This window comes from Opisthocomus hoazin, chromosome 21 (genome assembly GCF_030867145.1).
Source record: "Opisthocomus hoazin isolate bOpiHoa1 chromosome 21, bOpiHoa1.hap1, whole genome shotgun sequence".
Taxonomy (NCBI): domain Eukaryota; kingdom Metazoa; phylum Chordata; class Aves; order Opisthocomiformes; family Opisthocomidae; genus Opisthocomus; species Opisthocomus hoazin.
In genome coordinates, this window is record NC_134434.1 from 1366616 (window position 1) to 1384924 (window position 18309).

Genomic DNA, 18309 nt, shown 5'->3' on the forward strand with positions numbered 1-18309 from the left:
TTTCTTCTTTGGACATCAGTTTTCAAAGGATGCTTTCTTTTAGCCATCTGCTTTATTTTTCTGTTGAAGCTTGCTGGCTTCTTGGCCCTATTTAAGCAGAGGCTCAGAATAAACACATAACACCTGAAAATTTAGCTTATATTCTTGCAATTCTAGCATCCATTTTACCATTCGGGTGTTTTTTAAACAGCATCTTCATTTTTATGTAGTTCTTCATTCAGTTACACAAAAATCAACCACATGAGAGTTTTCATTCATATAAAGATGCTGAAATCAGTGTAGTATGATATTGATTATAAACAAGCATTGCTTCTATCGTTACTCCTAAACTAAAGTCCCTGCATTGCTCAGACCTAAATTAGAGGTGGTCTCCTCAGTGAAAGGTTTGCACAGCTAACACTATTTTAATGTGCTACTTATTCCAAGTGCCCAGTGCAGGAAGCGTGATCATCAGACCAGTGAGACACACAAGGTGGACAGCAGGTTGGTGGCAGGACGGTCTCCACCTGTATCTAGTTCTGAGGATGGCAGCTTTTTTAAACATGCTTTTCTTCCAGATACCTTACTCTTTGATTTGCTGCTGTACTATCTCATCTACTTATATGAGGCAACACAAGGAACATAGTAGAAAGTCTACTGTTTTTCCCTGAGCTCAGAAGCAGTAGTGAGAAATATGAGGATATTTCCTGGATATTACAAAACTTTGCAGTGATAGAAATCATTTAACTACTGTGCATGAAACCTTCCTGCCCTTTGCTTTTGTTCCCAGAGCAGTAATAAATTGTGTGCTGCCAAGATTAAGCACTTTTAACAGAAGTTATCTTAATGACAATAAGCTGTGAGTTGAGGTTAAGAGAACCTAGGAAGGTAGGGCAAATGTGTGAACAGGAGGGTGGAGCAGGGAGAGGGGGGAAATTTTTGAAAACTTTGAACAACTAAGAGTGACTCGTGCCAATGATTCGTCATGGCACAAAACACATCAGAGCCTTAAGTCATGAGAAGAGCAGGGAGAGAGAAAGGATTTTATCTTAAATTCTCATATGTTTTATGGCTTAAACAAAGATGATGATTTCAGGGCAGAAACCTTGCAGAGCCACTCTCTGCAATCACAGGCACATTTCCAAGTGAATGCAAATATCTTTAATGACTCCCTAGATTATGAAGTTGAGATCTAAAGGGGTAACGCTTCACCAGGTAGGGTATGGCCTTCTAGTTTCTCAGTCATTTCAGAATAGAGAACATGATTCTATGATTCTAGCACAGGTGGGACTTGAATGTAGCAGCCCCCCACAGCGCAGGGCAGCTGGATGAACCCCAGGAGTGCTCTGTCCCCGGAGGCAGGTGTGCTGGGAAGCACAGCATCATCTCACCCCACCACAAGCGATGCATCTGTTCTCTTCTGAGCTAGACCAAACTATTTCAAGCAGTACATCACAAGGACTCTTCAGAAAGTGCCTCAGAGAAATCCTAGCTACAAACTATGGCTTTCCTAAAAGGAAAATGCAGAAACACTGCATGGAGTAGAACTCTGAGAAACTTTTTTATAAGTAAGCCCTCAACAGCCAGACAAGTGATTAGGAGACAGTGCTTAACTGTTCACAACCCTTGCGTGACCTAGACCTTTGAGTGCAGCATCATTTTTTCTAAGATCAAGTAATTAAGATGTCATACATGGCATGTGCCTCTGGATCCATACTGGGAAAAGTGCTGCCTCCTCTCCCAGCATGGATGCAGACTGTTACATGTCCATCAGCACAAGCTGTGGACAGTACCATTATGCTTATATGCAATTTTGCAGTACCTACAGAAGGGCATCCTTATGGAACACTGTTCCCTCATTTTTCTCTGGAGAGGGGAGGCTTGTATTTATTTAAACAAATCCTTGGTGTTCATCACTAGGAGAATAGCATTCAATCCTTGCTTTATTGTTCTAGCTACTGTTATTTCACTGTTGTTATGCATAGGTTTGGTATAAGCCATCAGAATCCCTCATTCTATTGTGTCATGCTGATACTAGAGCATCTTCATACTTCTCAATATAAATTGTTCCCAGTAAATTGAAAAAAGAGCAGCTACAATAAGATACAGACTGAATAAGGATGTCAGATTTTTGCATAGGTATAAAATTTAAGTAATCCCCCTCACCTTCTCCCCATAAAACACACACAGAAAAGTCTGTTGTCCGTAGTGTGCCACCATACAGAGGAAATAAACTTTGAATTTACCCAGTTTTCTTTCTGTTATGAGAAGGTTCAAGGCATGACATCGGTCAGACAAAAACTTAACACCTTATTGTCTATGTAACATGTTTGCAACAAATCAGCTGTCAAGCAGTAGAAGTTTAGGGGGATTTATAGCCAAGGCAGAGATGACAAGATCAGTATACAGAAACTTTTGGCAGAATAACCAGTAGCCAGAGAACCTTGCTAAATGAGATTGTAGGCTAGGATGTGGGCTGCATGCCAACTAGCTTGTAGAGTAGCTCCTGTACAGCACGGGAGCCAGTCTGCTATCTAAAATGCTTCAGAGGTCCACACACAAAGATGCAGCATACTCCTGCTCATACATGACTAGATTTTTATGGAAATACAACATAATTGTGGGGAAGAAGATACTGTTTCATTAATGACTGAACCCCTAGTAGAACCTTGTCTGTTAGTTAAGATGGAATAAGACATTAATATTTTGATACATTTTTCTAGATTTGTACACTAATTTCTTTAGACTAAACAGTTAATACAGTACTTGTGTTTAGTTTAAGCCTTGGTTTCCTGGATGAAACCTCCTTGGATTTTTCCGTTACAGTTCTGAATACTTTCCTATTACTTTGAGTATCTAAGCAGCAGCACTAATTACTTTAATTAAATGTAATCAGATATTAATATTGCATAATATCCCCATCCACCAGTTAACTTAGGTGTGCAGCCCTAGATCAGTTGTCCTTAATTAACCTTCAGTTGAAGCATAAGCACAGCCATTCTGATCACTGGGGCGAGTTTACCATTCCTGCACTTACTTTTTCTCTAACCATAGATGACAGCTAGCAACAAGCACATATTGGAGAGATTCTTCAGCATGAGCTTCCTAGGCATTTAGAAAGAAATAAAAGACTGCAACAGAGACTTACGTGTTTGGGTGACAAGTCTAACCTCTGCAGTGCAACATCACGATATTGGAGCTCCACCTTCTTGACTTTCTGGTGGTGGGCTGGTGTGACAAGCATTGTACAGAATGCAAGGTTTCCCTGTCAAAAACAGAAATAATGTTATAAAACATCCCCTCACAGCAGCTGTTTCCCAGTGCAGCTTTTCTGGAACAATCCCAGCTACATCATAAATTCTTTAAGTATTATGAACTTGAAGATAATGGACTGCTCTGTTTGGCTCGCTATTTTATTGCACTTACAATGTCTAGTGTATTTAACTTTTAAAAGCTTGCTGAATAATTTTGTTTTTACTAATACCAAGAGTATTTCTATCCAGAAGATTTTTTTAGTAACAGTAGAAACATTCAAGCAACAGATTTCCCTTTTAATAATTTTAATTTTCCCTCTTGAATGTACAGCTCCACAGTTTCATCATTAATTTTTTTTTTAAACAGCAGCACAGGGGGATTTATGGAGGGAAACCAGGTTATCTCAATTAACATAAACTTTTGCTTTAGACATCTGCATAGAGAGGGGTTTTCTCTCTGACAAAAACTGAAGTGAGATCCTATGGTATTTCTCTTAAAAAAGCATAAATAATTAAGTGTGCTCTGTTTTATTTTTAATTGCACTACATTTATTTTATTCAATTTCAAAGCATTAGCACTATCATTTAGCAACCTCCGGGAACTTCTATAGTCTTGTAAGTCCCCAGTGGAAGTAGGAATTGAGTGGCAGGGTAAACAGAGGAGCCAAATAAATTTTTAAGACCATACTGCCTGTTTATTTTTCTGATCACACAAAGCTTCGCTTATTTTAAAGGGCTTCCATTTGACCTCCTACAGCATGGTTACACCCAGGGTTTATTATTCAAATAAAAGATTACTGACAATTTGATGCAGGTATCTGCAATACCAGCCATTTTGGATGCTGTTTCCTGATCTTTGCTTTCCCAGAGCCATTACACTGTCATCCCTCCTTATAGATTTCATGCAGTATGTACTAAGAGCAGTTACCCATTTCTGGCTTTACATGTGAGCTGGTTTGATTGTCTGTGTCAGGTGTTAAGAAAAGATATTTCACCTCTGAATTTAAGATATTAGTAGTGCATGTTCACTTCAAAGCTGTTCAACTAGGGAATACAAGGAAACTTGAAGCTTTGCCAGCCATAACATGTCAATTATGGCCATACCACTTGGATCCCTTCAGGGCTGTCTGAGCTCACCTGCATGAGTAGCACCTGTAGATGCATAGACAGGCAAGCACAGAAGAGACAAAGATTCACCTGAAAATTGAGTTTTCAGATATTTTGCAATAGAAGTAACATCTGTGGACAATAGCTTATGAACTACTGGAGCAGGCAGATACTCAACAACTACAAAACTACTTCTGTGATGGACTTTATACTCATGCTGAAGTTCTGCTGTGCAAGCAATAGCCTAAGAAGAGCCCTAAATTTTTTCTACTTTTGTAAAAATGTTCCATGAAGCTATGTATTAACCCAACCAAAGTTTTACACCTAAGTACACTCAAACTCCGAGGGCAAAAAGAACTGAGTTGTTCTGTAAAATATGATAGGAAAACACTCACCCACATCAGCCATTTTCCTGAGGCTACACACTCGGAAGGTATTTTCCACCTGTCTCCCCTCCAAGCAGTATCTTCCAATGGGTTAAATCTACTGCAAATCTGAGTTTCAAATCCAAGCAACACTCTATATGGCTCCCACTAGAGTAGCCTAAAACTGCAAGCAGAAGCAAGCACCCACACTGCAAAAACCTGCATGCAGGTAACTACAGCAACTGAAAAGCTTTTTATAGGCAGCTGGTGGGTGGTTTTCAGCTCCACCCTCTGGCAAAACACCTGTGCTCCTGCCCCAAGGACTCAGCCACATTCTCCTTCCCCCAGCCTGGGTTTGTAGACTTTGTCACAGACAGTTTGTAGATTAGAAGAAATGCTTTGAGGCTCAAAGGTTATGAAAACTTTTAACAAAATCTAAACAGAAAAAGTAAAGCCAAAGAAGGCATCAACATTTGCACCTGTGAGATTTCCACCTACTACACAAAACTGCAGAACAATTCTGATAAAGTCAAAGTTGCCGTATATATTTGAGACACGAGAAAGGTGTGTAGACACAAATTTAAATGTGTCCTTTGTGTGTCTTGTTAGTTGCTCTATACTTGTTTAGTCAGAAATTTTTGCAGCATGTGAAGAGAAGTTCAGGTTGATCTTGTCTATAAATTGCAGATTAGATGCAATATGAACCTCCAGCCTGCAGTTATCTGGTGAGAAACAGTGTATAGTTACATCCCATTTTTCTTCTTTTTCCAATTAGGGGCACAGAAGCTTTGAAAGTAACTCAGCTTATCAAAAAATAGGTGTTCCTGTATGTTCCAAGCTATTACATGTACAGGGAAGGAACTGTCCTTCTTCAACATCAGAGTATGGCTTTTCCAACAAGATTGGTGTTTTAGGTCAAAATTTTGACTAATGAAAGATTTGGGTGATTGGAACAGAAATTAGGAGAACCTGTCTAGAGAGCGGGCCTGTTCTCTGGGATCACAATGTGTGAGCTTCGCTTGTAATAATGCTGTTTTTTTTAAAGGATTCTACTAAATATGAACACTTTTTAAAAAGTTGAGTAGAATGGAAAGGTTTCAGTCTGAGGACACATTGTATGTATGCAAAATTAGCATGAGGCCTAATGAGTCACTTTCGTATTGCTCAATAGATATTCTATAACACTAACAACAAATGAGCTATTTGTAATAGAATTCGGGATTAAATCTAGGTACCTTCAAAAGAGAAGAAAAATATTACCTTCTTTCCTGATACAAAAATATATGAAACAATATATTTTCGTCTTTGTGTATGAAGTTTTAAATTCAAGTGCTAGATGACTTTGCCTGTTTTCACTTTCAGTGTGTGTATCTGGACAGTATGACAAGTTCAGTTATCTGACTGTCTGTCTTGCATGTATTTCTCTAGTCTTTCCAGACTTTTCTTAAGCTTGCACTTTTTTGTATTTTGCAGTTCCCTCCTTTTGGGGTTTGGTGAACTCGGCTTGGAATCTTTGCTCTGTTGGGAAAAGACAGTCACCTGTCAATATAGAAACCAGCCATATGATTTTTGATCCCTTCTTAACTCCACTTCGCATAAACACAGGGGGAAGAAAGGTATGTGTTCTGACATGTTCTGGTATAAAAACAAGAAGTTAGTAGACTTACAAGCATTTGCTATATTTTACATTTCTAACACATTTAGACTTTTATCTCTGTCAGCTCTGAGGCAGAATAACAACAATGTAGTACTTTGCAAATCACACAATTTCATCACTGCTGGAGAGAGAGCAACCACCATGCATTTTTAGATGTCTTCTAGCATATATTTTCATTTTCATGTTACCTGTTACTTGAAACTCTGCTGCCTGGAAGAGTAGCATCTCACTTAGAAACTCCATGTTTATAACTGAATTCGGTGTTCACCCTGCGTGGCATTTTAAAAGTTCTGTTCTAAAAGTGTTGTTCAGGTTGGCCAGGATCTTCTTTTATTCATCTAAACGAGGGTAAGATTGCGGTGCCATCACGTTAAGGGGTAGGAAAGGATGAATGAGCTGCTTTATATTATGAAATGAAAGGAACTGTGAGATACATATCTCAGCATGGGACAGGCAGACAGATGTGTTCAGAAAGTAATCTAGTTTCTATGTTATCTACAGCATATTGGCACACATAAGAAGATTTTTTTTACTGGGTATCTCCTCAAATACATTAATTAGAAAACAAAATGTCAACAATTATTTTAATACATCATCAGTAAATCTCCAAGGACATTGGATCAGATGGAAATGATAGGTTATCAAAGACTATCTTACTCATATAAAATCAGCATGAGGATTTTGTGTTGAAAAGTGACTGCCACAGCTGACTAGTTTATTAACCTCTATTTCTGACCAAACCTCATCTGTTTACCCAGATTTGGAAAGTATATCTTAACAAGCCGAGATACGTAACCAGAGTCATTCTGGGTTAGATATTGTGTGTAGCTATGGCTCAGGCACCTGGACTTCTTGGCTAGTCCATATAGATTAGAAGTGGAGGCAGGAAACAATCTTGACAAAATGATGCTCTGCAAATGGGTGGAGACTGCTGTCTGAGGTATGTGTACATATAGAAATACTGCTGACAGATGCTAATCAGTGAGCATATCCTCCCTTTTTTGTACTGTATCTAAGTTATGTTTGGAGATAAAATTTGCACAAGGTTTTTATAGTAGTAAAAAGCTTAATTTCAGTAAATGTTTCTGCAAGTTTTCGCAACTCAGATATGGAAGCATTGTTCTAATGCATGTATATGTCAAAGTAGTTTGCAAGAAATTATTTACGACTATGAATTTGAAAAACATTCAAGCATGTCCATTTGTGCTTGCTGACCCAGTGCTCAGAAGCAGAATTGAAACTGTTGCATGTCAATGAAAATATGCAGGAAGTTAACAAATCTAAACAATGCAAGCAGATTTTAGATCTCAAGCATGTTGAACTTTTAATAATCTCTTGCTTATATGAATGGCGTAGTTAGGGACATTTTACATGCATGGTTCTTAAAATTATTTTCTGCTACTTCATTCTTGTTTCCTAAAATAATTATACTTAGTAAAAAATAGGAGTACAGACAAATATTAGAGTACAGCACCAAAAAAAATTTTTGAGACCTACTTGGTTCCTAAGTTGCCATTCAAAGCATTTCAGAAAACAAACTGATCCCAATGATAATACATAATGATTTTTCTTTCGCTAAAGAATGTATTCACAGTATGGAAGTTTGAGGACAGTCCTCAAATAACTAAGTTATCAGTTCTGTTTATCCAACTGGAGGGTTGATACTTTTCAATTCTAAAATTATTTTATAAATAAAACATCTTGAACCTGTTAGCATTCTTGAAAGTAGTCATTAGTTCATAATGTTGCTGTGTTGCTTCCCTTATGTGGGGGTGCTTAAAATAGTATTTTAAAGATTTTCATGCTTATTCTATGCAGGCGGTTCTCTTTTGTGCAATCTGTAATACAGAACAATGCAGATGAAAAGGCATTGTGACTTACCATTTCAGAACAAGCAGAGACTCTAACAAAAGGTTATTCCAAGATGATTTATCTTCTCCTGTTGTCTTCACAAATGAGATTTCTGCTGGAAGAGGCATGAGATGTTAGGAAGAGGCTAGAGTTAGATCAGATACAAAGAAAAAGTTCTTCCCCATGAGGGTGTTGAGGCCCTGGCCAGGCTGCCCAGAGAAGCTGTGGCTGCCGCCTCCCTGGCAGTGTCCAAGGCCATGTTGGACGGTGCTTGGAACACCCTGGTCTGGTGGAAGGGGTCCCTGGCCGTGGCAGGGGGGGTGGAAACAGATGATCTATAAGGTGCCTTCCTGCCCAAACCATTCTGTGATTCTGTGAATTTGCTCTGTACTTCCCACTGAGATTCTGGTGGTACACGTGCACAGACATCGGAACCAATGTAAGCTTCATTAGAGATATGATAAAATGGGAGTATTGTTACTTACTGAAGGACAGTAATGCTTCCAACTCTGGCCCAAATTTCAGCGTAATATGTAGATTATTTTTTTAAACAGAAATGCATTGAGGTTTTTCATTTTGATATGAAAAAATGGATTCTGCTGTTTATGAAAAGGCTGACATGTTACAGATTATTTATAAATTACAGTACGACATAATATGAAAGTCAAGAACAAAATTACGTGGAAGTTGCCAGTGGGACAAAGCCAGGAGTTTCAGAATATTTAATATTTTTAGCAATTCTCAGAATACAACTGTTTTTTTGTACCAGCTTAGGATAAAGCAAATGTCTGATTGTTAATAAAATGGAGGCACCGATGGCCTGGGAGATGCTGTATCAGTAATGTGATGTTCTCACCACACTCACAAGTATTATCCTGCTGGTGTCAAGCAGGGATAGCCTTGTATCATGTTACAAGAACAGGATTTGTTCTAGTTCTGGTTAGTCTGTTTCAGAGAGGTTGCTAAAATGGTTGAATCAAAATTCTCCTTTGAGGAAAAGACTGAAATTTTAGTGCCTTAGAAAAAATTCTTCTCTCATAGTTAAGGCTTCAGTGAGGATTTGATTTGCCAGGTGGTATATTTGTGTTCACTTTTTTGGTAATGTTTTTTGTATGTCAAAAATGGAGGTGTGTTTCATATAAGCACTTCAGTTTTCAGGGCAATGAACCAATTGATATAGCAGCCAGGGAATTCCTTAGACAAGACTTAACTGTGATTGTGCTGTACATGAAAGGATTTTATGGAACTGATCCTAAGAAAAATTATGAATAAATAAAAAAGGGATTTGATATGGTTTCAAATCAAGGTTATAATAAGCCAGGTTACGTGCATAGTGAACAAGACAGACAGCTAGTTGCACACAGGGTCAAAATTATACACCTGTTTTGAAAAGGGAGCTGGGAAAAGAGTCAAGCCTTAAGAGAGGGCTGGGTGGAAGGAAACGTTCAGTACAGTTAGTTTTGGCACAGTAACTTCAAATTTTTAACAAATTTTTTTGTTATTAGAGTAGAAATCAGTTTTCTGATTGAGTTCTGATTTTGAAAACAACATTTCTACTTTGTGTGCTTCACTTTTGAAAGTAACTTAAGAAGGAACAGAAGAGGTTCACCTGCGGGAACAGAATCCAAGACCAGTCTAGAGGAATTCAGATAACTCATACCTGGGTGGTACGATCACTGACCTAATGCTGCCTCTTAACTCTTTCATTCCTTACCACTCATTTCTCTTGGCCCTTTATTTTTGGGGGTGGGGAGCATTGCTTGATTTCTGTAAACTGGTTACCTGTTTAGTTCTCAATTTCCACATCAGCAGACTTGAAACTGTTCCAAACCATTCCATTACAGAATTTATGACTAAGTATGCCACCGTAAGTGCATACCTTTCTAGCTGATTTCATTAGAGAGCTTATTTTACTTCAATATTAGTAATCGACGGCATTTTACTAAAATAGATTGAGACATTTCTATGATTACTTAGACCACTTGGGAATAAAAAAATAATTGTCTTGTTCCTCAACAAAAGGAATGATCTGAAAGGAGAGTATGAGGGACAACATCACTGTTTTCCTACCCCGCAGCCTACAAGGGGAGAAAAGTACAATCTGTGGCCTGTTACACAGCAAGTGACTTAATAGTTACTTCTGACCTGAGGCTGAGAAGAAACTTCTTCCCATTCCATTCAGGAGCAAAAGAGATAGCAATGCAATCTGCCACACATTTATACCTCTTTGATCAGATTTCTCACAATAAAGTTCCAGTGAGCAGTAATACATTGCTTTATGTGATGTCCAGCGATTGCAGTGCAGTATTGGGTTATGTGATTTACAATTCAAGCATCATCAGATGTTATTCTGAGTTGTGCTGGGTTATTTTGTATGTTTGCGCTTCTCCGTTTCCTGAGAAAGTGGCTTTTCAGGTCCTGAAGGCTTGATACAGATAATTGGATTCAAGATCCAGAATCTCAGCAGAAGATATTTAATGAGTTTACATGCAGATAAATTCCTCAGAAGAAATGCTGCTTTTGAGGAAACTCCCCAAGTTTCAGTTCTCTCTCAGGCCCAGCTTTGTCTCTTGATTTTCCATTTTAGTGAATTTAACATGCAGCCCATTTCAGATGAACAGCCCTTTTTAATAAACAATACAAACCCTTATTAATATGCAAATCACACTCCTCCACTCTGTCTCAAAGAAAATCACTGTTTTGCTTTCTCTGCTTTTTTTTCCTTGGATTCACATAAGCCCCAAGGAAATCAACAGCAAGACAACTGAAGAACTTCACTGACAAGCCAGTGTAGTCTAGTGACATTTAGGCAACAAGCACTATGGGTTTCAGTCTCCAAAGCAGGGATTTATGGACTCTCATGGACGATAGTAGTGGCTGAACAAACCACCTCTCTTCCCACAGAGTTAGTCCTCTGATGGGATTTCTTCCTCCATTCACCAGGGCTGACAGTCTCTCTTCTCCTTTGGTCCCCCAGAATTTGTCACCTGACTTACCCGTAGCCTATCTGCCTTTGAGCTCCTTATTCTCTGTGGGCTTAATTTTAAGAGCCCTACTTCCAAGATGCTTTAAGACTGAACTACAGTTCTTGGCCATAGTTTTTTTTTCTCCTGAAACTTTGTTAAGTAACAGTATGTGCTTTAGACACTGAGTACATCTCTGCCAATTAATTTAACCTTGTCACGTAAGTGATGCCATGTGTTACTAGTCATTTTAGGTCATGCTCAAGGACTTAAGTTGTGGTTTAAAGTGGGTAAAGTTCTGTTTAAAATCACTTTATTTTGAAGACGGGGAAGACCACTGTACCTGATGTTGACCTCTGGGGAAATAAACAAATCGGTGTCTGCTGGCCAAGGACTGTTAAATACATTCTCTAGCTCAGTGTGCATAAATGAAAGTTACTCGGTAAGATCCATAAGTCTGCCTTCTCATATGGGACATTAATGAATGCAATCACATATTATTTAAATTAACATCTTTGTAAATAATTGGTTCATTCTATGCATCACAAGATAATGGTGATATTTAGCAGTTTCTAAACTAAAATAGGACAGGAGAAAAGAGATTTATGAATTGAAATCAGTTAAATGGTTTCTCTGCCAGCTAGTTCTGATTCCATGCTGTTCAATCAATTCAAAGTATTACTAGCATTTTTCTCAAGAGTGCAATATATGACAACTGCCAAGCTTTGCTTTGGTGATTACTAAAAGGACAGATACTGGTGTGAACCATATTTCAGCAGTGCAGGAATATAAAAAATGAATTGTTAGAACTGGTCCAGGAGGAATAGATAGCAATACGACATCAATGTCATCTGTAAACTGATTTGTGATGAATTCTTAGAGGGCTTAATAATAATGTGATGTTTTGATTTAGAGTGGCTTTAGAAAGTCAGAAGTCTGATGCAAACATAAAAAACTTTGATGAATAAAAAATGAAATATAGTATAGTTGCTTAAATAATTGTTTAACATTGCTAACACTTCTGCAGTATTGCATGTTCTCAGATGTATTACTAAGTGAACGTAAAATTAAACCAGCAGGTTAAAGTAACTTGGGTATTTGTCCTCGTCACTGACTTCAGAACAGGAAAAACTGCTGAGTATTATTTCAGAGGTACTTGCAAACTTTGCTCTTAGTAGACCATATATAGGGAAAAACATATGTTCAGGGTCTAGATCTGTCTCTATACTGGGACTTCTGTTTCCTTATCACTTCAGTGATCCTTTCTTGAGGTTGACTCAATTTGAAATATGTGGGGACTCCGATGTGTGCCTTCTAAATTTCTGGTGTCTGTGATAGTGGAGCACCACTGCAATCATAAAGGAGTCCTGAATAGGCACAAGAATGCATTTCTATGGCTTCTTCATAGTATCAAGGGTTTTTTGCTCCAGTATACCTACTCCACTTGACATTTATTCTTGTCTAGTGTCATGAAACAAGCTCACTTGTCTGCCTGGGAAACCTCCTAGGAAATCCTAGATTTGGCAAGAAGTGATTCAGCAGGCTTACTACACAAGCTATGCTGTACCCTGGTTTAGAGCTGGGGATATGCTCTTATTTTGGCAGCAGAAGTACCTTTCAAATTCTATGCTAAGCTGTATCTCAGCCACAGTCGTGTGGTAATTAAAAGCAACCCGTGGTTTCCTTGTGAAGGCGGGTGTGCTAACCCTGGAAATGCATTCAGTGGGATGTTGTATGAAACTTCAAGGGGTTCCGCTGTTGCAGACATTGGGCAGTAAACCCAACAGAAGGTTAAAGAGTTGGTGATGTTATTCACGACTAGTAGCTAACCGCTACTAGTCAAAGGTCTCGTCCATTGCTTTCCTTTTTCCCTCTTCTGTTCTTTATTTCATTAAGTTGCTTTCCTGTTTCCAATTCCTAATGATGCAGCTTCAAAAAAAGATTGGAGCAGCAGCTGGCCTCCAACTACTAAATAGTTTGGTGCATTCAAAGGAATTTAAAAAATACGAACTTTGTTCTTAATGCCCTTTTTCTATCTTCTAGTATACATCGTGCGTTGTTTTGATAGTATCTTATTTGGAGTTATTTCATCCTGCACTTGGGTCTATTTATAAAGCTAGATATGTCTTTCAAGCCTTGCAGAAGTAAAAGTAACATATATCTTGTCTTTGTACTTGATTCTGTACTTGGGGCTGTAGCCACTAATATGAAAAGGCTGAGGATTTTTTTCTCTCATATGGATCTGCTGTCATAGTAAAGATGTGGAAGTATCCTGACACCATATGCTTTAAATGGAATATAATTTTGTATTTTAGCATTGTTAAAACACATTTCCTGGTCTCAGAAGGATGATTAATTCTTACTCTTTTTTTGTTACAAACATAAAATAATAAAGGTATGGCATGTTGAGACTTAGTAAAATGTGATAATATTTTCATGAGAGTGGGTATTTTTGGCACTGCAACCATTTCTTAAACAACAATGATTTACAAAGCATCCAAGACAGATTTTCTTTTTTCTCTTTGTAATCAATATAAGCTCAGCCTGAAATTATTTTGAACTGATAAGTAAATAATTATTTACCAACAGTTCAAAATAAATCTTCTTCAGTTCTTTTCATTTCAGTGTTAGTTTATTCTCCTATATGAGTTCAAACATTTAAGCTTTGCAGCTTCCTAGCTGGCAACTGAGTATACTGCATAATAAATAGTTCTTGTAACAGTATGTTGTGGTGTTGGTTCTTCACCAGCTGGAGTTGGTGGCAAAACTTATTGTTGGCCGATCAGTCTTTATATCCTACGTGCATCAAGTACATATTTACAGCCAAGCTTTTTTTCCCTGAAGATGATTTTCACATTGCTCTGGAATTCTGTAAGAGAGTGTAGATTAGGAAACCAGTTTATATGTGGAGAGAGGAGACTTATAATGTGTGTTAGGTGTCTGCTGCCCATCTAGGCAGGAGATACATTTTGGCTGAAGATCTGTTTATGGGAGTTAGGTGCCAAGCCGGCTTTCCACACAGTTCTGTGCAGCATAGTGATTGCTGGCTGCAGCAGTGAGGTAGGAGCTGTGCGAGACCCAGTTCCTGACAAACTGGAATGGGACGCAGGCACTGAGAAACCTGGGGAAAAGGTTCTTTTCCTTTTTTTGCATAACTCTCACTTTCATCCAAATTGTTAAAGCTATGGTCTGGAGACTCGTTTGGCGTTGGGTTGCAGCAATCTCAAAGAAGTGAAAACAATCAGGAAATAAACTAAGATCCATGTTGACATATCATCAGTTCATTCACATATAAGTTAATAAAGTTAAGGTGAAGTAAACCTGCTTTTTGGCTGGAGCATTAAACGCAAAATAATTGCAAGTCTGGTGCTTGTGAAATTTTCTTTTAGTTTTGTGTCTCCAACACAACAGATAACAGTTCTTTTAGTCACATGTCCCTGCAGTGTTTTACACTGAATTATATCAAGAAATCACCATAGATTTTGCAGGGATTTCTGCCCATCCTGCAGCTGGAGTAGGTACTTTATAATAGACATGTGTCAATTCTGCTGTAAGGTAGAGAAGACGTGGATGGATAGCACTGCTGTCAGGGTGAAATACAAATTGCTGTGGTAGTCAAATGTGCCATTCAGAATTTTGAGTGGCAGTTTGGTGTTAGAGAGAAGTGCAAGTTCATTGTTTTTCCTTCTGGTACTGTTAATCACTTGTTGTTGAAGCCTGAAGCAGACACGGTTTGCTTATAGGTAGGAGAATTAAACTATTTATTTTAGGATTAGATGCTAGAAAGGAGCTTAAGGGAAAAAACTGAAGCGGTGGTCAATGAACTGTATCTAATAATCAAAAACAAATCTGTGGATCAGCAGCTCCTCATCAAACTGGGATCTGGCTGGTAAAGCAGTGGGGATATTTAAGCTGCGTGTCAATCAACAGGCTGAGGAAAACCATCAGTAGATGATTCTGGAGCAGAGGAAGAAAATGTACGTAAATTGGGGGCGAGAAACTGTTCTTAATGTAAGGGATTGTATATTACAGGGGACTGCAGGCCTTGCAGGAAAATTGGAAAGATAAAATAATGATTTTGCATGTACCTTTTTTTTGCTTGGGATATGTTTTTCCTGTGCAGAGAGTGACAGAAAATCATAGCTCATAGTAGGATTGCTTAGATGTGTGGCAGCCCTCTGCGTCACTTAGGTAAGTGTTTGAATCTGTAACTATTGTTTGTTTTTTATAACTTTCAGCTGAAAGCAATTATAACTGAACAGTCTTACCGCTAGCTGCTTTATCAAGTTATTGCTTGTGTCCCTGAACAAGAAACAGTCCCAAACTATCAATGTAGGTCTGACAATGGAAATTTTAGCTTTAAATCAAAAAAAGAGAAGGAAGTTAAACCTGACTAATAAAAATCATTGGGGTGTCTGTTTTAACTGGCACATGTGAAGAATATGATTAAAATAAAGAAACATTTACTTTCGTGAACTTGCATAGAAGACTAGGAAAAAAATGTACAATCTTGAGACATCAGTAGCAAATGCCAAATATGTAACAATCCCATTTTCATGAGTCTTCTCTAGGATCCAGTTCATCTTTGCTGTCTCAATTTAGAACATTTGTCTTATAGGAAAAATAAGTGCCTTTATGTGTATGTGTACGAGACTTTTAGCCTACCTCCTTTTCCTAAATCTGTATCCTATCATTCATCATTTCAACAGTCAAATAAAGGCAAATGAATGTATAAGGTTTCTTCTGCAGTTTATTTTCCAGAATTTTTCAGAATCTGAAAACTCAGTGTAAGACATTTGATTAAAGCATCAGTCTGAAGAAGCAGCATCATTTCTAAGGAAAGTCAATAAACTGTTGATTTTTTGAATTTATGTTTTGTCTCTGTTGCATCAGCTCCAGCTCTGAATAATGCTGTGAATAGGTAAAGGGTTGGCTTCAGTAAAGTTACCTTGAACTTAATTCTGTATAACTTGCATCACAGATAAAACCGTGTGAAGGACGTTCATATGGGTGCTGATATACCCTGAGGGGATTGTTTCACAAAGGCAGCTGGAGCATCTGAAGTGACTATTAAAAGATAAATCTGTTTTTTTCAAGAAAGATGACTCTTTATTTCAGTGTTATGAATTCACAAGGTCTGACTATCTCAAAGCCGCCTTTGGGATCAAGGTGAAAATGTACATTGTATAAATATAAGAGGTGCTAATCTCTATCCTGTGACATACTGCTCAGAGAAAAACAAATGTACTGCATACTGCGCTCTTATTTTTTTTAACATCTCAGTGCCACCTGTCTCAGGGAAGCTATTCAGCAGAAGAGGATGTTGCATAGAATACACTAACTCACATGGCATGTTGCCACATAGATACATTTGAGGTGTGTATCAGGGATGAGGAGGAAGGGGAAGGAGAAGAGCAGGCAAGGGTTAGTAACGACAAATTGTGTTTCTTTACTTTCTTTGGATGCATAGTAAAAAGGAATGAGCATACCCTTTACTGCCATATCCTTGCTTCTGTGCCCCAGCCAGCAGCTGGAGGCAGCATATCAACATCATAATTTGCTACTGATACTATTAAATCCCTATAGGCGCATTCTGCAGTCCTCCATTCCCTGCCACACAAACAGAGCAAAGAAATACATTGCAGATACAACTTGAAATCACAGCGTCTTTCAGGGCTGTGCCAAGGGCAGCACAGCTGTGCTGAGGTGGCACTTAAATGCTCCTTTGAAGATACTTTGCCTTAACTCACTATTTAGCCTTAACTAAGTATTTCATCTAGTCCTGTTTCACCTATGACTATTTAAGACCTCTACACAAAATGGTGTTCAAATGTACTGTGCAAAGTACAGGCTTTAAAAAAAAAGGATTAAAATGAGAATAATTTTTAGTCCCACAAATATACTTTTGATATCATCACAGCCCTACCAGATAAATATATTTTTGTGTTTAGTTTTGTAAAGCATATTATTTATATGATGGATGTTAATAGCTCCTTCTGAGTGACTTAAGCTGTTGATGCAAATACACATTCATGGTCTTTTCTTTCAGTGTGTTACTAAAAGTGACAGGCTGACATGGTTTCAATAGCCTGAAGATGGACTGGGCTGTAACTCCCTGTTTGACATGTATGGGGCTCTTTGCTAGGTATTGCTCAATTCAAAGCAGAGAAGCACCATTAAACGGGTCTTCTAGTTTGATATTGCCCTGGGACAGGTTTGAACACTGGAGAGAGAAACTCTGCACCCACTAGCAAGATGGATTTGGCATTAACAGAAGGCAGTGATATTGAAGAGATTCTCGGGTTCATTAGCCACCCAACAGTAAATCCATGCCTCTAAATCTCAACCTTAGGCTTATAACTTTGGCACTTCACAGAATCACAGAATGGTAGGGGTTGGAAGGGACCTCTGTGGGTCATCTAGTCCAACTCCCCTACCAAAGCAGCGTCACCCAGAGCAGGCTGCACAGGACCTTGTTGAGGCAGGGTTTGAATATCTCCAGAGAGGGAGACTCCACAACCTCCCTGGGCAGCTTGTGCCAGGGCTCTGTCACCCTCAGAGGGAAGAAGTTCTTCCTTCTGGTCAGCTGGAACTTCCTATGCTTCAGTTTGTGCCTGTTGCCCCTTGTCCTGTCACTGGGCACCACTGAAAAGAGTCTGGCCCCATCCTCTTGACACCGACCCTTAAGATATTTATAAGCATTTATGAGGTCCCCTCTCAGCCTTCTCTTCTCCAGGCTGAACAAGCCCAGCTCCCTCAGTCATTCCTCATAGGAGAGATGCTCCAGTCCCCTCACCATCCTCGTAACCCTCCGCTGGACTCTCTCCAGTAGCTCCTCATCTTTCTTGAACTGGGGAGCCCAGAACTGGACACAGTACTCCAGATGGAGCCTCACCAGGGCAGTGTAGAGGCGAAGGAGAACCTCCCTCGACCTGCTGGCCACACTCTTCTTAATGCACCCCAGAATCCCACTGGCCTTCTTGGCAGCCAGGGCACACTGCTGGCTCATGGTCAACTTGTCATCCACCAGGACTCCCAGGTCCCTCTCCACAGACCTGCTGTCCAGCAGGTCCACCCCAAGCCTGTACTGGTGCATGGGGTTGTCCCTCCCCAGGTGCAGGACCCCTGAATTT

The 18309-nt window shown here is 39.0% G+C and overlaps 1 protein-coding gene across 4 annotated transcripts in view; it reads left to right on the forward strand.

Moving 5' to 3' along the window:
- CA10 (carbonic anhydrase 10) overlaps nucleotides 1–18309 on the forward strand; it is a 206399-nt gene that overhangs the window by 78354 nt on the left and 109736 nt on the right. For all 4 annotated transcript variants that reach the window (XM_075441361.1, XM_075441364.1, XM_075441363.1 and 1 more), the window contains exon 4: nucleotides 6179–6321. In XM_075441361.1, the coding sequence (XP_075297476.1) occupies nucleotides 6179–6321 (143 nt within the window). The remainder of the gene's footprint in view (nucleotides 1–6178; nucleotides 6322–18309) is intronic.